Source organism: Piliocolobus tephrosceles, unplaced genomic scaffold, assembly GCF_002776525.5.
Source record: "Piliocolobus tephrosceles isolate RC106 unplaced genomic scaffold, ASM277652v3 unscaffolded_28717, whole genome shotgun sequence".
Classification (NCBI taxonomy): Eukaryota; Metazoa; Chordata; class Mammalia; order Primates; family Cercopithecidae; genus Piliocolobus; species Piliocolobus tephrosceles.
The window spans coordinates 1-21325 of record NW_022311773.1 but is presented as its reverse complement, the minus strand read 5'-3'; the positions used below and the strand labels follow the sequence as shown (position 1 = coordinate 21325).

The 21325-nt window shown below is 52.7% G+C and overlaps 1 protein-coding gene across 1 annotated transcript in view; it reads right to left on the bottom strand.

Moving 5' to 3' along the window:
• LOC111528313 (inactive ubiquitin carboxyl-terminal hydrolase 17-like protein 7) overlaps positions 1-21264 on the bottom strand; it is a 23112-nt gene extending 1848 nt beyond the window's left edge. Inside the window, exons 1-10 of the mRNA XM_026451310.2 lie at positions 21111-21264; positions 20152-20331; positions 15165-15263; positions 12030-12221; positions 11037-11168; positions 10322-10356; positions 9700-9777; positions 8692-8907; positions 1138-1367; positions 25-206 (exon numbers count right to left, since the gene is read on the bottom strand). Of these exons, the coding sequence (XP_026307095.1) occupies positions 25-206; positions 1138-1367; positions 8692-8907; positions 9700-9777; positions 10322-10356; positions 11037-11168; positions 12030-12221; positions 15165-15263; positions 20152-20253 (1266 nt within the window). The 5' untranslated portion in view covers positions 20254-20331; positions 21111-21264. The remainder of the gene's footprint in view (positions 1-24; positions 207-1137; positions 1368-8691; positions 8908-9699; positions 9778-10321; positions 10357-11036; positions 11169-12029; positions 12222-15164; positions 15264-20151; positions 20332-21110) is intronic.
• Positions 21265-21325: the final 61 nt, after the last annotated feature.

Below are 21325 nucleotides of genomic sequence, written 5' to 3'. Positions count from 1 at the left end.
CCAGCCCCCTTCTCTGGCAGCCACGGCCTCCCCTCCTCCTTCTCTGGAGGCCACAGCCTCCAATCCCCCGTCTCTGAGGAGCTGGCCCCCTTCTTTGGCAATCTCCACTCCTCTTTCTCTGGTGGCCATGGCTTCCGCTTCTCTGTCTCCGAGGAGCCGGACTCCTTCTCTGGCAGCCCCTGCTCCTCCATCTTTGCTCCTGAGGCCTGCAGAGCAAAGGGCGGACACCCAGGCTGAGTTGGCTGGACAGAGCCCTCGCTCATGTCCTGTGGACCCTGTGGGCAGCCCTCACCTCGCTGGCACCCCCACCTCAATCCTGTACCACCTGTACACAGGGCCCTGGACACCAGGCAACATGGAAAGGCTGGGGGCCACAGAGGTCCCACCCCTTGGTCCCTCTGACCCAACTCCCAGCCCTCGGGTCCAGCCATCCACCCCACCCCCCAGGTCCCATCTTGGGATCAGTCCTAGCACCCCCAGTGAGCCAGGCAGAGACTGGGGCAGTCTTGGGGCTGCCCCAGACCCTCACCTCAGGCCTAACTCTGGAAAGTTTCCTCCCGAACTCAAGGGGTGGAATCGCGCCCACTCTTCTCCAGCCCTACCAGGCCCCAGGCAGGTCCCTGCCGGCTCCCAGGTACACAGGCCCTGCTGCCCCTGGGCCCAGCCGGGGCCTCCTCTGGCCTCTCCATGAGCCCCTCCCAGCCTTGCTCCTGCTCTTCCAAGGGTCTCAGCCCCTTCAGTCTTGGCTGTCACCACCATTCCTCCACCCCAACCCTCCTCCTGCTGTCGGCCTCAGGCCCAACGCCCACCTCGGGAGCCCCTTCGACCACCTGGCTCGCTGGTGTCTGAGCCTTGCATTTCCTCCAGGACAGCAGGCTGGGCTGTTGGCCGTGTGACACATCGTGTGATTGGGTGCCACGGACCCTTAAGGTCAGCTCCGTGGGGCAGGGAAGGGGCCTGTCCCTCAGGGTGGGGACCCCTGTGCTGGAAGGACTAGGGCGTGGTGGCGGCTGGGATGCATCGGTGTGAGTTGGTGAGTGACCCGGAGTTGGGGCTGACCACTCAGTCCCTGCAGAGCCAGCAGCCATCAGGAGGGAAGTGGCCCCAATCTCAGGGCATGGGTCAGGCATCACTTACGTGTCTTTCCGGGCTGTGCTAGGCCCTGCGCAGGGTGGGACAGGGCTTGGTCTTCAGCTGCCGAGCTCCTCATTCCCATGGCAGGGAGTTCCTCTTCGGGGCTACACTGGGGGCCACAGGGCAGGCCTCGGGCCTCCCCCTGCTCCCCTGGTGGAGGCGCTTTAGGGCCCTCCTCATCCACATGCTCTGAGGCTCTGCCCTTGTTCCCAAGGCCAGGCTCCACGTCCCTCCTGAAACACAAGCCAGGAGGTTAATGGAACAAAGTGGACTCTCGCCTGAGCAGAGGGAAGTCCCTGAGGCCCTGCTGGGGTGGGGACCCCAGAACCTCAGCTCACCAGGCCCTTGGGCTGCAGGAGGGCAGAGCCCCTGGGTCCCTGCAGTGATGGGGGCGGGTGCGGGCTGCCCAGCTCAGCCCCCTCCATTCCCAAGCACAGCAAGCCCCAGACGAGGGAGGCAGGGCCTGTCCCAGGTTCCTTGGAGGTTTGCAGCTCCATTGACAGGGATTCGGCAATACGTGTGCTTAAATATAATCTGACGAGCTCTGTTTTTCAACCAGCAAACTGGGTGGATTTCTGCGTGGGTGGAGGCTGACACAGTCACACTCCTCTCTTCCACCCTATCCAGTGCTGTGTCCTGGCCTTCCCTCCTGCCCCAACCGCGGCAGCCATAGCGCTTTCTGCCTCCCTCATGCCCCACACTGTTGCTGGAGGTCCAGGAGTTTATTTTTCAGCAGGTCGGCTACAAGGAGGCCTGCAGTGCTCTGCCAGGGGCCCCGCCATCACCGCAAGCTCCGGGATAGCTGTCCTCTGCAGGCGGGGCCGGGGCAGCTGGGGGACAAGGCTGGCTCCCTAGAATCCTCCCAGAGGAAGCGTCCAGGAGAGAAAGGGCCCAATGGTGGTCACAGCCCAAATCCCCACAATGAACAGGGAGTGGGGGATGGGGTCATGGAAGGAATCTGACCCTCAGAGACAGAACCCCTCGGGCATTGGCTCAGGGACAGGGCACTCCCGGGGGCAACCAATGTTCTGCCTAACACACATCAGAAAATGTGATCAAGGATGCAGGAGAGGTCACAGAGGTCAGTGCCCTGAGGACAGTCACAACCCCGTGCTCAGATTCAAGTCAAATCGCAGACCCAGAACCTACAGATTGAAGGAGAGGGAGAGCACAAGTCCAATGGAGAGGGAGAGCATGTATCCCACGGAGAGAGAGAACACATGTCCCACGGAGAGAGAGACCATGCATCCCACGGAGAGAAACACATATTCAACGGAGAGAGAGAACACGCATCCCGTGAGAGGGAGAGCACATGTCCCATAGAGAGAGAGAACACGCAGCCCATGGGGAGGGAGAGCACATGTCCCAAGGAGAGAGAGAACACACAGCCCATGGGGAGGGAGAACATGCAGCCCATGGAGAGAGAACACTTGGCCCAGGGAGAGGAAGAACACATGGCCCATGGAGAGGGAGAACACGCATCCCATGGAGAGAGAACATGCGGCCCATGGAGAGAGAACATACGGCCCACGGAGAGAGAACACACGGCCGACGGAGAGAGATTAACATGCATCCCATGGAGACAGAGAACACACGGCTCCCATGCGCTTCCCTCCCCTGCCATGAGCAGGGTTTGTGGGCCAGAGAACCCCTGCAGTGTCCTGAGGCAGCATCCTGGCCCGTGTTCTCTGGGTGCCTGGACTGATACTGGACTTCCTTCAGTTCTGGAAAGCAGCCGTGGCATGACTTCCTGAGTAGCTAGCCGGACTCTAGCTGAGGTTCCCAGGGCTGCAGGATAAGAGCTATCGTAGGAAAGGCCAAGTGGGCGCCCCGGCCCGGTGGATCTCCTGCTAAGTCAGTGAATCGACAACAGCATCCTATCTCAGGGGAACACCAGGGATTAGCTCCCCCTTCAAAGCCTTGAGGGATGCAGGCACGGAGACCCCAACGAATTCCCATTCAACGTCCTAAGCTCACCCCTGCCTGAACTGGATCCAGCCACTGCCAATTTAACCAAGCGGGAGCCCAGCGCTAGCTGTCCTGCTGGGTGGGATGCCTTCACTGGGTCAGATGAACACGGTCTCACATTCGTGGCTTGAAGCCACTGCCTCAGCAAACACATCCTTTTCTCTAACATCAGGGAAGGTTGTCAGAGGCAGCATACTGCACAAGGGACAGATCTCAGTGCACAGACACGGGCTTTCCCCAGGCTGAGTTGGTTCTGTTCTGTCATGAGGGAGTCTAAAACATGTGGAGTATTTGCACATTCTGCAGAGTATCACATTGGCCCACGATCTTGATAACTCTGTGTTCATCGGACATGATAGTAAGAAGCAGGAAGTACTCTGGATGCACTGGAAAAGGCCCTCTAGAAGGTGAGGAGATAAACCCCACATAGAGCCAGGGGCTGCCACATCAGTGCAGTTGCACCCCAGGGCTCCAGTGCTTGTTGGGATATTCCCTCTGGAGTAACCGATGCCGTGACTGTGCTGTCTGCTCCCCTAGCCCTGAGAAAGGAACACAATGCTTGGTGAATCAATTTGGGCTTTGAAGGCAGCACAGGTCACACTTGGGCAGGCTTCTAGGACCTATTTGTCAAACGCTGCCAGAGGCTAGTAGCTTCAAGTGGGCCCAGTGCTAGAAAGGAGCCTGCAGCAGCTCTAGGCTGCAGTAAAAGTAGCCTTGCAGTTTGGGCCCTATGACCTGGAAGATCTTACAGTGGACAGTGAAGCCACCAGGAGCCTCAGGCAAGTCCCACCTGGAGGGTCACAGAGCAGCTCCCTGAGGCTCTTGAGGAAGGCTGTGTGTAGCCAGTAGCCTAGTTGCATGGCCAGGGTTTGGAAGAGCAGGATTGAAAGATCTGGAAAAGAAAGCCTGGAGAAAGGAATGGACCTATGGGAGGGGGTGCAATGCATGTCAATAGAGGTACAATCTATCAAGTTAACATGATGGCTCAGCCAATGGGGGCCTGTCCTTGGCCACTCCAGTTCCTGAGCAATGAGCTTGCAAACAGAATATCCATGACAGAAAATGGGGGCTTTCCCCGGTGGAGAAGCAGGGGTTCCCTCTTACCAAAGTAGCTCCAGCTCCTTCTGCTGCCTGTCTGCCCTGCCTGTGGGACTGGCACTGAGCCCCTGGCACAGTGCTAAGCCTGGGAAACCCAGAGAAGACCAAACACCCATTGGATGGAAGTTGATGGCATCAGATCTCTTCCACCGGGAGAAGGTAAAACACATTTCATCCTGTCAGGGATTGACATAAAGTCCAGGTATGAGTTTTTCTTTCTCACCCTCAGGGCCTCTGCCAGCACCACTGAGGCCTCACAGAGTGGCAGACCAGCTGGCCAACATGGGAGCCTGTGTGTCATCATCGAGGCTTCTGGGGAGACCTTGGGGAGCACTTACTCATGGTGGAAAGCAAAGCAGGAGCAGGCTCATCACATGGTGAGAGCAAACAAAAGGGCGGGAAGTGCCAGGCTCTTTTAAACAACCAGCCCTCCATGAGCTACCAGCACGAGAACCCACTCATTACCATAGGGGGCCACCAAGCCATTCATGAAGGATCTGGCCCCAAGACCCAAACACCTCCTACGAGGCCCACCTCCAATGCTGGAGATCATATTTCAACCTGAGATTTGGAGGGGACAAATATCCCAACCATATCAGGGGGCACTCATGTAAGTGGCAGAGGAAAGAGAAGAATTCTGGGTCCAACCCCAGGGATAACTGCAACAAGGTGGGTACAGTCAGAGGTTTTTATTAACTATCCTCAGATAAGATTTTCCAGGAGGATATGAAACCATGGAACGCTGGTGAAGGTGTGGCTGCATTGCTGTAGGGAGCACCTGAGTGGCCTGGGGGATGGACTGGAATGGGTGCCGTGGTGTCCTACCAGATACCTTTCTCCACGCTGGTGCCTGCGTCCTACACCTGCTGGGAGTGTTTGCTGCTAAGTGCTCAGAATAAAGCTGCTGACTTCTCCAGACCAATGCCTTTGGCCAATAGGGGCTTCCACATCCCCAAAGCCATGCCCCCATGTACTCCCATGTCGGATGGGAGTACAAATTGCTGATGCCTTTTCATCAGGGCAAGTTCACCTCTGTGGCCCAATTTGTGCTCCAGACATTTTCCATGGGGGCAGCCTCTCAAGAACTTCCTCAATCAACCACTTACATCTCCAACTCTACTTTTAAGAAATATGAGCTAAGATACCCTGACAATTTTGACATCCTTATTTTTTCAACTAAGTTGACAGTTAACCAATATCTCTACTCTCCCCACAAAGCAAAAGGATGACTTAGAGGACTTTCACTCCAATCTCCTACTTGCTATTTAGATTTTTGAGATGTGTCATATTTTTAGTTTTGTTCTAATATTCTCCAGATTAGCCATTATCATTAGGTCTTTTTATACAATCCATGTTTAATTATTGTGTTACATTTTTGCTAGTTTATTTGAAAATCACTGTTTTTGCACTTCAGCTCTTCCTCCTAGACTTGATGTACATATTTCTGGAAATCAGCCTTAAGTTGTTTTATACAAGTGCTACTAGTGGTCAACTCTCTAACCCTTTGCTTGCCTGAAACAACCTGACTATGAGAGAGTTTAGCTGGGTATAGAATTAGAGTCTGCCAGTTAAGAAGACATTGCATTGTCTTCTACCTTACCCTTAGGATTTCTACTTTAATATAATTGATCCTTTCAATGGAATATTCTTTCCTCTCTAGTTGCTTTTAGACTTTTCTAAGGTAAGTCTAGGTATAGATTTAGTGTTGTGGGAAGTCAGGGACCCTGAACAGAGGGACTGGCTGGAGCCGCAGCAGAGGAACATAAATTGTGAAGATTTCATTTTAATACGAACATTTATCAGTTCCCAAATAATACTTTTATAATTTCTTATGCCTATCTTTACTTTAATCTCTTAATCCTGTTATCTTCATAAGCTGAGGATGTACGTCAGCTCAGGACCACTGTGATAATTGTGTTAACTGTACAAATTGATTGTAAAACATGTGTGTTTAAACAATATGAAATCAGTGCACCTTGAAAAAGAACAGAATAACAGCGATTTTTATGGAAGGAGGGAAGGCAACCATAAGGTCTGACTGCCTGCGGGGTTGGGCAAGACGAGCCACATTTTTCTTCTTGCAGAGAGCCTATCACCGGACGTGCAAGTAGAAGAGATATCGCTAAATTCTTTTCCTAGCAAGGAATACTAACATTAAGACCCTGGGAAAGGAATGCATTCCTGGGGGAAGGAATGCATTATTATAAATAAATGGCCACTCTGGGAATGTCTGTCTTATGCAGTTGAGATAAGCACTGGGATACGCCCTGGTCTCCTGCAGTACCCTGAGGCTTACTAGGGTGGGGAAAAACTCCGCCTTGGTAAATTTGTGGTCAGACTGTTTCTCTGCTCTCAAACCCTATTTTCTGTTGTTTAAGATGTTTATCAAGACAATATGTGCACTGCTGAACATAGACCCTTATCAGTAGTTCTGCTTTTGCCCTTTGCCCTGTGATCTTTGTTGGACCCTTGTCAGTGGTTCTGCTTTTGCCCTTTGCCTTGCGATCTTTGTTAGACCCTTATTGGTAGTTCTGCTTTTTGCCCTTTGAAGCATGTGATCTTTGTACCTACTCCCTGTTCTTACACCCCTTCCCCTTTTGAAACCCTTAATAAAAACTTGCTGGTTTGAGACTCAGGTGGTCATCACAGTCCTACTGATATGTGATGTCACCCCCAGTGGCCCAGCTGTAAAATTCCTCTCTTTACACTGTCTCTCTTTATTTCTCAACCAGCCAACACTTATGGAAAATAGAATCTATGTTGAAATATTGGAGGTGGGTTCCCCCAGTAATTTAGGTTTGGTTATCTGGCTTAAACCTTGCTGGGGGCTCATGCCTTTCATTGGCTTTGGAAAATTCTCACTTATTATTTCCTCGAGTTTTGTTTTCCCCTCGTGATCTCTGTTCTCCCTTTTTGCCAGTCCTGTTGGAAATTTCTAACTTCTTTTGGAAGGTCACTCAGACCTTTTGATTCTATTCTCCACGCCCTCTTTGAAAACCGTTCTTTCACATCTTTTTATCTTCCGGTAAAATACGTGCAAAAGCTTTCCCAAGATCCATCTTCTAATCCGAGAAATATCTATTCTCTTATCCTAAATGCTGTGTAACACAGTGAATGCAATTAAAATATCAATGACTATGTTTTCATTTCTACAGATTCTTTTTTGTGTGTGTATGAGACAGAGTATCGCTGTGTCACCCAGACTGGAGTACAGTGGTGTGATCTCAGCTCACTGTAATCTCCACCTCCCAGGTTCAAGTGATTCTCGTACCACAAAGTCATGCGCCACCAAGCCTGGCTAATTTTTGTATTTTCAACAGAGATGGGGTTTCACCATGTTGGCCAGGCTGATCTTGAACTCCTGGCCTCAAGTGATCCAGCGGCCTTGGCCTCCAAAAGTGCTGAGATTATAGGCGAGATACAGATTATTTTTCTCCTCAAATTTACCCTAAGTATGTCTCATTCTTTTTCTGTTCTCAGTCCTACATTTCATGTCTTTAAATTTTGTAACTGATTTTTATAGATTCTCTGAAACTCACAGGGGCTGACCTTCTCTTTACTTTGTCTGAGGGCCCCCCATGCACAACGAATTGTTTCCTCACTTTCAAAATGACTTTGTGGGTGGGGAGCCAGGTGACCCTCTGTTAGGTGAGGATGTAACAGTCTTGAGAGGCTTCATATTTTCCTCCACCCTGTGCCTCCCGCTGCCACGGGAGAGCTTGTTCTGTTCACATCAGTTACATGGTTCCGAGGATCCTGGGCCCTGCACATTCTCTAAATTCAAACCTGCACGACAGCAGAGTCATTCGCACAGCTTCTCAGGGGAACATCGTTTTTCTCCCAAAGATGCATCAGACCGAGTCTCTCCGAGGTGCCGTGGGTAGTGACGCCCTGCACCTGAGAGCTCACGGTGGCACTGCATGCAGAGGTCTTGGGGCCATCCCTGCTTGTGTGACCCTGGCTCCCTCTCCTTTCTGAACGCCATCTTTAAATCATACATTCTTTACTATTAAGACTGGCTTTCTCCTTCCTGCAGACCAGGATAGCTCTGGTGTGACCTCAGTACTGGTTTAGAGGTCTGGGGGACACTCCTTACATTCCCACCAGCTCAGTGATGCCTCTGAGGGACACTGCCTATGCATCCTCCTGACTCCGTGGGCATGGTGGCACGCAGCCCCTCAGGTTATACCCCTGCCTTGTGACCAGAAGAGGCCACCCCTACACTTGCCCTCAAGCGTTAGTGCATTCTTGCTGGAAATCCACACATGTACCTCTCAGTCACATTCTGTCCAGCCATGCAGGCTCTGAGCTCCCGAAAGACCCAGACCTGCTTCTCTGGTCCCCTTTGGGTCTCTGGCACTTGGTGGGTGCACACACATATATTCAGTGAGACAGGGTCTGAGCCAACCCACAGGGGCTGCTGAACGTGCCCACCTCAGGGCCAAGGGCCACCTGGCTCTCTCCAGAGGACAGAGTCAGGTGGTCACGTACCTGCACTTCTTGGCAGGACTCTGTCTGTGGCAGATGGGCTCGTCGTCCTGGAGAAGAGAGAGGCTCTGGCTGTGTCCTCCCCAGCAGACTGTGGCAGAGTCTGTCTTGAGAGTCTCTCCCTCCACTCCTGGACAAGGCACCTTCTCCTTTGGAACAGCTACATCTGTCATGGTTCTCATATCCCCATTGTCAGGCCCAGGTGCCTCTGGCTCCTGCCTGCAGTAAAAGAGAGCTGAAACTCTGGCTGAGAGGGGCCCACCGTCCCGCCCCTCACAGGCCCCAGGGGCCTGGTGTGCGTCAGTCACACAGGCATGCTTGGAGGTCCCTGAAGCCTTGGCAAGGCTACAAGCAGCCCCCAGCCACAGACACCCCTAGCCTGAGCATCTGTCTCTGGGGAAATGGGGGGTCTTTGTCAGAAAAGAGGAGGAGAAGGGACCAGTGGGTGGCCTGGAGGCCTGGGGCCTAGCCTAGGGTCACAGCTCCCTCATGGACTTATGTGGTCTGCCCTCCCCGGGCGTCTCTGCAGCATCCCTGAGCAGGTCTGCAGGGACAACCCAGGAGGAGGATATCACCTCCCCACAACCACCCAGCGCCAACCCCCCAGGGCCCTCTCCCCTCCAGGCAGTCAGCATTGACCACTGCCTGTTTTGTGGAGGGGAGTTAGACGTGGGTGCTGCAGAGAGAACAGGCTGTTTGACTAAGATCCCATCCCTCTCTCCCTGGACACATGTCCTCAGAGACCACGGCCCCAGGGAGTATGTGGCCACAGGGACCAGGTGCCAGGCCGAACCACACGGGTCCTAGGGGAGGCCTCAGCCCATCGCCCTGACCTGCAAAGCCAGATCTGACCCCAGCCTTGCCCTGTGGGGAGGAGGCCCAGGGCAGAGCCCATCGCCACAGATGTGGCCCTCGGGACCCACAGCATCCATCCCCTTCTTGGCAAAATCGCCCACCCAATTAAAGCTGACTGGGGTGGCTGTGCCTCCTCCAGGCTCCCCAAACACTCACCACCCACGAGACCAGACAGGGACACACCTGTCTCCAGTTTCCTGACAGCGATACAGCAGTAGGTACGGGGTCTCAGACCTGAGAGAGGAGCGGGGACAGGACCCATCGCACCTGAGTGGAGTCCTGCCCACCAGGCACGCGGCCGCATCTGTCCCACACAGGAGCAAAACCAGGCAGGCTCAGCAGGCTCCTGGGTCTCTGGCCAGACTCACCGTTTCCTGGTTGGTCCTCCTATTCCTGAGCCCCCCTGTGTGGGCATCACACCTGCCCTCCCTGGACGGTGGCAGACGACACACAGGAGGATGATCCCCACCCTCGCCCCTGCCCGTGGGGCCCTTGCCACACAGATAAGAGGGAGCAGAGGGCACAGACCTTCCTCCCACAGGGGTGTGGTGTGAGCTCGGGGTAGGGGTACAGCCCTGTGAGGGGCCTGGGTCCAGGCCATGGGTCAAACCTGACCCCACAACAGTAACCCTCTTGGGGAAGGGGGCCCCGCCTGTCCTACTCCCTCCCCGGGTGGAAGGTGAGCTGCCCTCAGCGAGCGCCGCCTCCACAACCAGGGCCCTGGGGTCATCACGCAGGACAGGGTCCCACCCCGCCCCAGGAGGGCCCAGCAGCCTACCTGAACGTGTGGTGCAGAGGGAATTCCGGCCCCACCTAGAGCGGGAAGGTGGGGCCTTGAGGATGCTGCCCTGCCACCCATCACCACGCCCTCCCACCTCAGCCTGGTCCTCAGCGGGGTCACCCTGAGAGTCGCCGCCCTCCACTCGGACATGCCCTTCACTGGCCTGACCACCGTTACCTGCCCACTGTAATGTTTGCTAGGGTCCCTGGTGGCCACACTGCCCTCCTACCCACAGTGGCCTGCAGCACCCCTCCCAGCCTGCCCTCCCCAGGGCCCCCACCCTCTCCGGCTTCCTTCCCCCCTCCCACCCTCCTCCCGCCTCACCCACCCCTGCACCCGCATCTCCTCTCCCCATTCTGCTCCCATTCAGCTTCACTGTGTCCAACAGCCCTCACCCATGTTCTTGTCTCTGCAATAGCTTTTTTTGTGCTGTTAAAATTCTCCTTTCTTATTATACTTTCTTTTTAAACAAAGGCACACAATACTTTCAGAAATTAAGAAACCATAACATTTTGCTAAAGAAGTTAAACCTGAGGGGAGAAAAAGGTTCCCAGAACTTCCGATAACAATAGTGAAGCGACATTAAGCACCAGCTCAGGGGTCCCTTTGTTTCCTTATTACAGACAGCACACAGGAGGCCCCAGAGAACCGCTGGCTCCCTAAACATGCCCGTCGGCGGCCGACCCCGGGGCGCAGGACGGGCGGGACTCACACAGTGCACCTGCTGGTCATTGAAGCGGAACCACTCCGCCTGGCCGGGGGGCTGGGCCAGAGCTGTGTAGTGGCCCCCACTGCAGTCTCCCGAGTGGCAGCACACGGCGTAGAGGTGGTAGACTCTCTGCTCCTGCAGGGCGATTGGGGCTTCAGAGGGCGGGTGTGCGTGGGCGGGCGTGTGTGGGACTGAGTTCCAGGGCAATGGCGGAGGCCCTGCTAGCTGTGACTGTGCTCTGGGGGCGGGAGTATGGACCCCACCTGCCACCCCGCAGTGTCACAGCTGCAGGCCAGCCTCGGGGCCCAGAGCTCAGCTTCCAAGAGCAACGGGGCTGTACAGGACGAGTGTCTGCCTCCCAGCAGGGGTAGGCTGGGGCACAGCTCCCTCCACCACTCCCTAGCTCTGAAAACCTAAAGCTCCGGGTTTTCCCTGGAAAGTGCCATCCCACACCTGGCTTCCCGTCCTCTCTGGAGGCCATGGGAATCCCCGGCCCCCATCTGAGAATGAAGCACTTCCTGGCTTGCTTACACAGCCACTCTGGGGAAAGCCCAAGCATTGCGCCTCAGCCTGCATTGGCTCTGGGTCAGCTTGGAAGGAACTGAGCATCTCAAGGGGCTCATGGAGAGGAGGTCCGTCATGAAGGCCTGTCCTGAAAGCCCAGCACGCAGGCCGCCCTGCCAACGGGCAGCTGCCCCGCACACCTCCTGCCCCCAGCTGCCGGGGCCCCCTCTCAAGCCCTTTGGACCCCATCACTGCCCCGCCTTCCATCACGCGATGTGGGCAGCTCTTCTTAATCACACCGGCAGACAGGTTTCCCATAGCCAGAATGGCCTCCGCCCCGCCGGCACCAGCCCACCCTGCCTGTCCTGTGGTTGTTCCTGTCATGAAGGGACAGGCAGGCAGGACACGCTGGCCGGAAATGTGACTGTCCCTGCAGGCTGCGGGCCTGATGCCCCACACTGTGGCTCCCCCTCTCCAAGGCTGGGCACTCACCGGGTTGGGGGTGATTGTGCCACTGTGGGAAGCTTTACACTTAGGCAATGTCAGTTCTCTGGGGCTGGTGTGCAGTTTCAGCACCTGGGCAATGTTGATAGGCTTCTGAATTTTGTGAAACCTCCCATTTTCAAACGTCAGCTCCCTGACTTGCAGAATCAGGACCTTCGGGAGCCGCAGGAAGCGTGTCTCCTGAGGAGAGAGGTGGGGCAGGGAGTTGCACACCCCACCGGCTCTGGAAGAGCCTTCCAGCCACCTGCCCCAGCTGCCTCCCACATTTCCTCAGTCAAGGTTCCTCTGCACTGCTCTGGTTTGAAAAGCACAGAGAATATCACAAAACATGACCGTCTACCTCCCAGTTCTATGGTGCCTGCTCTAAGCGGGCAGTCTTGAAGCCCAGGGCCCTGGGAAGGCGGCCGGCTGCCGCCCGTGCCTGTGTGTCCAGGGACAGCCTTGCCTGCAGCACAACCCTGCCTTGAGCCTCTAGTGGGAAGGTCGAGCTGATAAGACTAGGAGTGAGCAAGGACCAGGGGGCAGCTTCCAGGTCATTGTCAAGTTCCATGGACATGAGTGGGCACTTGGCACCCGCTGAAGACTCTGTCTGTGCTCTAAGGGAGAAGAATGTCTTTTGGGAAAGTTTGACAATTGGAACCAACCCACCTCCAGACGACCAGGACAAAAGCCAGACACCATACCCACCTCCAGACGACCAGGACAGAAGCTGAACACCACAGACCCCCCCATTTACTGGAAGGATCAAGACTTAGCACCTGTGTGGAAAACAGTCTGCACCAAAGGAGGTTCCACAGGGTGAAAAGAATCCAAACAAAGATTGCAGGAAGAAAGAACAACCAAAATGGCAAATGAGCAAATAAAGAGAAATGCTAGCTGTAGAAAGCAATAGAAATGCCTTGCGCATGTAAAATAAATAGAGAATTAGAGCCCACAATAAGGACATGCAATGCCATGGAAATGGAGAGAGGTGAATACAAAGTTCCTGCACCATTGGAGAAGTGGCAAAAGAACCAGCCAACATCAGCCCAAGGAGCTGAAACAGCAGGACAAAAACATGCAGGTCAACACAACACAAACATGCAGGTCGACACAACACGAACATGCAGGTCGACACAACACGAACATGCAGGTCGACACAACACGAACATGCAGGTCGACACAACACGAACATGCAGGTCGACACAACACGAACGTGCAGGTCGACACAACACGAACATGCAGGTCAACACAACACGAACATGCAGGTCAACACAACACAAACATGCAGGTCAACACAACACGAACGTGCAGGTCGACACAGATGGGTATGGTGTCCAGCTTTTGTCCTGGTCTTCTGGATAATGAAATAATCCAAACCATTCTTTGACATGGAGGATGCCAGGAAAGGAGAGAAGCTCACAAGGCAGGCGGGGCACACAGAAGGTGCTTCGTGAGACGGCAGATTTAACACAGGCATGAGGAAGGTAGAAGTCACATCGCTAACTCAGTGGCAAACATGGTCAGAGGTCATTTTGAAAGTCAAGGGCATGCAGTTTAGAGGAAGCATACACTAGAATCCAATCCACTAGAATCCAGAAAGCTCAAAAGTGACAGGGTAGAAAAAGACAGACCAGGGAAACCACAACCAAAAGAAGGCCGCGGCAGGTCTGCTAAGATCAGACTAAGAAGATTTTAAGGCAAAAGCTTAGACAAAAGTAGACATTTCAAAATATTAAATAGGTCAATTTCCCAGGAAGACAACAATTCTAAATGTCTCTCCACCCAATAACATAGCTTCAAAAATGTGTACAGCAAGAATGGACAGAGCCACAAGGACCTCTGTGCTGATCCACAGTTCTACTGGGAGGACTTCGCATAACTTTCTGCATAACTGAAAGAACAGCAGAGCAAAATAAATCCATAAGGTGATGGCCACACACTGAGCAAGCTTGCCCCAAAGGACGCAGAGGACGGTAAACCCCAAGACGGCAGGAGTTTTTCCTTTGCACGTGAAACGATTATGAAAGCTGACCATAGCCATGTGCGCGTCTCTCACAGGTCTCGACAAGTTTTTTAAAAATGGCCATCGGTCATAGTTTTTTTCTGAGTACGATTTTTTGACATTTGTACCCAAAGAGTCCAGAATTATTTTTTCTGGCACACTGTCAGATACCTACACCAAAAAGATAATTAGAAGATTCCCACATGTTTGGAAAGAAATAAATATATTTCTAAATAACCCACAAGTCAAAGATAACATCTAATAGAAATATTTTGAAGTGAACAGTTATGAAAATCTTAGAAATCAAACCTTGAGGGAAACAGCTGAAGCCATGACAAGAAGAAATAAGAGGCTTGAATAGTAGTAGGACATATATATATATACAGGCATCCTTCCATACACACACAGGTACATAGTTATTTATCAGAAAGTCGAATCTGGCACTGTCAGCAAAACCTTCCCATGAAGACAGCAGAAAACCCGGAGACCCAGGAGGCCTCCTTTGCAAAGTTTAGCAATAACTAAACGAAGAAATGACTCTAATTTTATACATATTATTTCAGAAAATAGAAAAGGGATATTTCCCAAGTCATTTTCTCAGGCTGGGATATGCACTTGGAAAAGCCGTTCTTGTTTCATCCTCCATCCCACAGACACGCGGGTCCTTTAGATTTTCTGCTCTATGAGTCTGTCTCCTAACCCGGGTCCTGATGCTCTCTCTTTTTCTCCTTCTCTCCCTCCTCTCCTGCCTGCCTTCCCCACTCTCTGTCCTTTTCCCCTCACTTCCCTTTTTCCTCCTTCTCTGTCTCTGTCCCTCCTTCCCTTCCTTCTTCCTCTTTCTCTCCACTTTCCTCCCTTCTTGTCTCTTTCCCTCCTGCCTCTTTTTCTCCCTTCGTCCTTCTATCCTTCCCTCCCTCTCTCTTACCTCCTTCCCTATCCTCTTTTCCTCTCCAGTCCACAAATACTTAAGAAGCCCTGTTACCCTATCTTAAGTTCTGTGCACCTGCTGACCCCTGCTCCTCGGAAGCTCTTTTGAGCCAGAGGGACAACAGTGTCTGCATTGTCCCCAGAGGTTCCCACCCTCCTGCTGCCCCGCTCCCACACCACAGTGAGGGAAGCAGCCCAGACCGGGCCCCTACCTCCGAGGCGGGAGTCTTGGCATGACAGGGCTCACAGAAGAACCGATTGTCTTCATCATCAAACTTCTGGATTAGAGAGAAACTCAGCATCTCGGTGTCCTATAGAAGAAGAAACGGAGAGGCTAAGAGTCTCTGGGGAATCTGCCATAACACAGGTGGACACTCAGGTCCCCAGACCCTTTCCTACCTCTTCTTTTCCACTGCCTATATCTTGCTCTAGGGTGGATTTCAGGCTACAGCCAAGGCAGGGACTTGGCAGGACCTGCCTTCCTCCCAGGCTGGTGGATGCTGGGAGGGCTGGGACACTGGGCTTGGCTCAGTGGGGGCCTCCCCAGTCCTTTCTGGAGCCCCTTCCCCAGCGATGGGTGGATCCCGGGACCCTGCCCTGCTCATCAAATGCCTGCAACTGCATGCAGGCCTGTGCAGATCCAGAATCCAAAGTGTGGGGCTGGAACAAGGATGACCCTGCTGTGCTGGAGGTGAGACCTGCAGCTGTGTCCGAGGTTCAGTCACCCACACCCTGAGCCACCTCCCACTGGCATTTGGTCAGTGTTTCAAAGACTGTTCCAGCGTTCTGGGACTCAGAAGAACCATTTGAGCATTCTGGGACTGAGAAGAACCGTTTGAACATTCTGGGACTGAGAAGAACCGTTTGAGCATTCTGGGACTGAGAAGAAACCTGCTCAGCAGGGGGAAGGGAGGGCCTCAGCCCAGGCAGGGCCTGGGAGGTGGGGTCACCAGACCCCTGTGGGCGACAAGCCACCCAGGTGCCGAGGCAAGAGCTGGAGGGCACGAGCTGTTCCAGTGTAATAAAATATATAAAATAAGAATAGTCATACTAGATATAGATAATAGATATGATTATATATGAGTATCATTAATCGTTAGTTTGCAGCAATTACTCTTTACTCCAATATTATAATAATCTTTGCTCACAATTATAACCTAGGAAAACCCAGGCCATACAGAGATAGGAGCTGAGGGGACATAGTGAGAAGTAACCAGAAGACAGGAGTGTGAGCCTTCTGTTATGACCGGGCAGGGCCACCAGAGTGCTCCTTGGTCTAGCGGTAACGCCTGCGTCTCGGAAGACATCCGTTGCCAAGTGGACCGTGGTCTACGGTAGCGTCAGCGTGAAGGGAAAACACCCACTGCTTAGCAGAGCGGGAAAGGGAGTCTCCCTTTCCCCGGAGGAGTTCAGAGAAGACTCTACTCCTCCACCTCTCGTGGAAGGCCTGACATCAGTCAGACCCGCCCACAGTTCTCCGGAGGCCTAACCATCGCCCTGAGATGCTGTGCTTCAGCGGTCACGCTCCTAGACCGGCTTCATGTTCCATCCTGCACACCCAGCTCTGCCGTTGAGATAACAGTAGCAAATTAGTGAAAGTACTAAGAGTCTCTGATATGCAGAAATAATGGCGTAAGCTGTCTCTCTCTTTCTCCTCTCTTTCTCTCTGCCTCGGCTGCCAGGCAGGGAAGGGCCCCCTGTCCAGTGGACACGTGACCCACGTGACCTTACCTATCATTGGAGATGGTTCACACTCCTTACCCTGCTCCTTTGTCTTGTATCTTATAAATACCAGAGCAGCCTGGCATTCAGGGCCACTATCGGTCTCCGCGTCTTGGTGGTAGTGGTCCCCTGGGCCCAGCTGTCTTTTTTGTCTTGCGTCTTTATTCCTACAATCTCTCGTCTCCACACACGGGGAGAAAATCCCTCCAACCCTGTGGGGCTGGACCCCACAGACCCCTATCCCACTGCCCACGCCAGCCCTTCTCAGGGCAGGGAGTACAATGTGATCTTACTTTTACATTGTCAAATATATCAATTGATGCTATTGCTTTTGTTAATGCTCTTTTCCCATTCTGAGAAAAAGTATATTTTCATTGCTTCTCTCCTGTTAACTTTCTTTGTGATTTCTTCCCTTCTTTGTATATCTATCTCATACTTTAATCCAGCTGGATTTCCTTTTGATACATGGTGTGAAGTGAGCATCTAACTTAGTTTTTCTCCAAGTAATAAATGACTGTCCCAACGTTGTTTATTGAATATGCTACCTTTTGCTAATGATTACACTTCCTCCTTTATGACAGAATGGGGAAAATGGTAACAAAGAGTCATTTTCCATGTTATAAAGAAATATCTGATAAATCCATAAGAAAAATGGGTAACTTGATGAAATATGGGACAGGAACAATGTAGTTGTGAAATAAGAAATAAAAGCAGCTAATGAACATTGCTTGACCTGATGATGCCTGGGAGAAATTCTAGCTCCAACACGAGTCTACATTGAGAGCTTCTGGGAGAATGGGAGAGCGGAAAGCATCCAGAGGCCAACTGCCCTCCCAGACACCTCACCACAGAATCTGCCCTGGGTGACTGTTTGGAACTCTGGGGTCTATCAAAGGCTTGCAGCTTCCAGAGGAAGGCTCAGATGGAAATTATGGTTAATTTCGATCAACTCCAGCTCTTAGCCAGTAGCAGCTACCCATCCCTCATCCTCAGCCCTGGGGCAGCAAGTGTGCCTGTGCTACTGGAGCAACCTGCAGCTTGCCGGACACAGGGTGGGCAGGAAGGGCCCTGTCCTCCAAATTTGAAGGATCGTCCATTGCTGTTCATTCTTATCAAGGAGGTTCAAACAGAAAAGTATGTGGCCACTGTGGTTGTACCTCTCCCCATTCTTGCAAGCCCCTCCCCAACTGGCTGAAGTGACTTTTGGGGGATTTAAAGGGCCAGCTCTTCCCCTTTTCATTTTTCTCTTTTTCCCCTTTTGGGAGCCAGATATTAAAGATTAGGGCATTGAAAAACAACTGCATGTAAGAGGAAAACTAGACAGTGAGTGTGTATGGGAAAGGCACAGGCTCTGGACAGACCTGAAGTTTATACCTCAGGCTGTTCCTCAGCACAGAGACAGACTGCAAAAATAAAATTAAAAAAATAAACAAAAACAATAAGAAAAACAGCAAGCCTGGTTGAAGGAGGAGAATCTAACTTCCAGAATTACTACATTATTAGATTCAAATGTCCAGTTTTCAACAACAACAAAATCACAAGGCATACAAATAAACAGAAAACTATGGCCTATTCAAAGGGAAAAAAATCAACAGAAGCTGTCCCTGCCAAAGACCTGATGACAGATCTACCAGATACATACTTTAAAACTCTATCTTAAAGATGCTGAAAGAACTAAAGGAAGAGTGGACACGTGACCCATGTGACCTTACCTATCATTGGAGATGGCTCACACTCCTTACCCTGCCCCCTTGTCTTGGATCCAATAAATAACAGTGCAGCCTGGCATTCGGGGCCACTACCACGTCTTGGTGGTAGTGGTTCCCTGGCCCAGCTGTCTTTTTTTCTATCCCTTTGTCTTGTGTCTTTATTTCTATGATCTCTCATCTCTACTCACGGAGAGAAAAACCCACAGACCCTGTAGGGCAGGTCCCTAAAAAAGGGAACAAAGCATAGGGGATTAGTGAAACACCATCAAGTGGACAAACATATGCATTGTGGGAGTTCCAGAAGGAGTAGTGAGAGAGGAAGGGGAAGGGAGAATATTTGAAGAACCAATGGCTGAAAACTTTCCAAATTTAATGCAAGATATGAATCTACAAATCCAAGAAGCTCAATGAACTCCAAGTAAGACAAACTCAAAGAGATGACCCCAAGACACATTATAATTAACTTTCAAAAGATAAGGAGAGAATCTTCAATGCAGCAAGGTAATGTGACAGAATACCACTTTGCCCCTTTACTGGTGACACTGTTTGATCGAATGATGCATGTGGTGTCCACCAGACATGTCCACCTGTAAAGGAACCTTTCCCTCTTTGTAATCTTTAGGAAATCTGGAGTGACACATTGTGATTACACAAACGTCGTGTTCTGCTAAGCCTTTTACCTGGTGGTTCAGGTATCTTGTGAACACCGTGGCAGGCTAACATTACATCAGGGTTTTTCCTTTTCCACTTACCAGTTTGATAGAGATGATACTTCATTCTCCTTATTTAGTAGTACTTTGGATTCACAGGTAGTCTAAATTCAATGTTAAAACCCAATATTCCTTATTCTTTTTGATGCTCACTTTGTCCCAAATTTGGTTCATTTCAAGTTGCTGCCAGTGTCCTCTGATATGTCCCATCCCTCACTCTCCAGGCTCACCTTGTCTCTGGGCAGAGGAAGATGCTCGAGGCTCACCTCGTCTCAGGGCTTGTCTCTGGAGTCAGCCCGTTATCTAAGGATCCCTGGTTCCCTTAAGGGACCAAGTGATAGTTCTAAACTGCAAATCCAATGTGAGAATTTCTGCAACCTTAGAAGGTTCCTGCCAGTGCATGGGGTACATTTCAAACTCTGGGTCGGATGGCCTTGCCCATTCTCTCCCCTCCACCTTTCACTTTCTGCAGACCTTTATCCACCCTCCCACCTCCAACACAAACTCACTCCCAAGGCTCCTACTCAGCCCCCCTGAGTAAGCCTTTACTTGGGCTGTTGTGCTCCTAGGGAAAGGCCCTTGCCCCTCCCACCTGACCCCATCTGTACCCTCAGCCTCCCTGTCTGGAGAGCACCACCCATGTTCAAGACTCCAAGACTCTCTGGAGTCCCTTCCTGGGATACTTGAGGCCCAACCCCCACCCCACACCCCACATAGAGGCCATTTTCCTCTGTGACTCTTGGCTCCCCAGCACTTGCCAGCTCTCTTGCCTGGCCATTGTTACCAGAGGGCAGGGAACAGTGGCCCTTAACATCTAGACGAGCCCCATGAACCCACTCACCAGCTTAGGTGTCAGTCACAACCAGACAACCAGGGCTGGCATTGCGATGCGAGAGGCCAAGATCTGGGCATCTCTACATCAGTGTGCCTGGAACAGAGCCTGGCACAGACAGGGGCTCGAGACAGGTGGGAGGGCCAAAAGAATGAATGAATGACAGGCCCTTAGCCCTGGCATTACAGGAACACTGCCTTGCAGGGTGACCTTGGGACCACAGTACCTGGGAAACTCCACTCACCGGATTGGCTGGCTTGCCAGGTTTCTGCCCAGCCCCCTCCAAGCCACAGAGCTGGGTGTGGGAAGCCAGGGGCAGGATCAGCATCCTGCTTCCCGATGGGATGCGCTCCTCGTGGCCGCACACCAAGCACTGGATGATTTTCTCCACCTCACTCTGGAACACCTGTGTGAGAGGATGGGGCAAGTTGGGCGGGACCACAGGTCTGGACAGACCCTGCCAGTCAGGAGTGCTGTCCTGGCAACACCCTCAGGCACCTGGCCCCATTTTCAGGGTAGCAGGCCACACAAAACCTTCCCTATCCTCAGGCCCCCTTGACACTGCCCATCTCTGCTGTCACAAGCTTTGGTCCTTCTGTCTTATGAACACACTGCTTGGTCCAATCACAAGGAGCCTTGAGTTAAATGGGAACGTACCACAGGAGTCCCAAGGAAGGGGTCAAAGCCTGGGCACTGCCCGTGTGCCAAGGCACAGGACTTCTGTCCCATCAGGGAGCCTAGAGATCACATTGTCCCCAGCCCAGAGCAGGGGCTTGAAATGCAGCCTGGAGGCAAGGGCTGATCCAGCTATGGTTGGTGCACGGGCTTCTGATCAGGGAGGTGATGCTACCTCCAGGGAATACACCCTGTTTGTCCCCATGGGGCCTGCTCTCTGCAGCTGCCACCTGTGTGCCTGGTCCTCAGTGTGGTGGCCTGGGGCAAGTTTTGTCCTCCCTGTGGCCACTAGAAAAAAATGGTGATGGTGGCACCTGCCTGCAGTGCTAGGATCCAGTGAGCCCAGGGCCCAGGGCCTGAGCAGCACCAGCCCCATTGAGTAAGCCTTGCAATGGGAGAGGCCCCGCTGCTGCTGATTCACTACCAAGGTGCTCATGGCCTCAGCAGGGAGGGTGAGGGGCCTGAGCCCTGGCAGGTGTCCAGCTGCTGCCCTCCCTCCCCACTGCCTACCTCCTGCAATTCATCCCGGCCCAGGTGCTGGAGCAGAAGCAGAAACACCTCAGCCACGTCCTGCTGGACGGAGCCTGCAGAGCAGAGACAGAGCCAGGTCAGCACAGCTGCTTCGCACCACCCCAGGGCCTTCTGTGGCCCAGCCCCTCCCCTCACAGCTACCTCCTCTGCTGGCTCTACCCCGGAACCCACCCCCGGACCCCATGTCCTCTCCT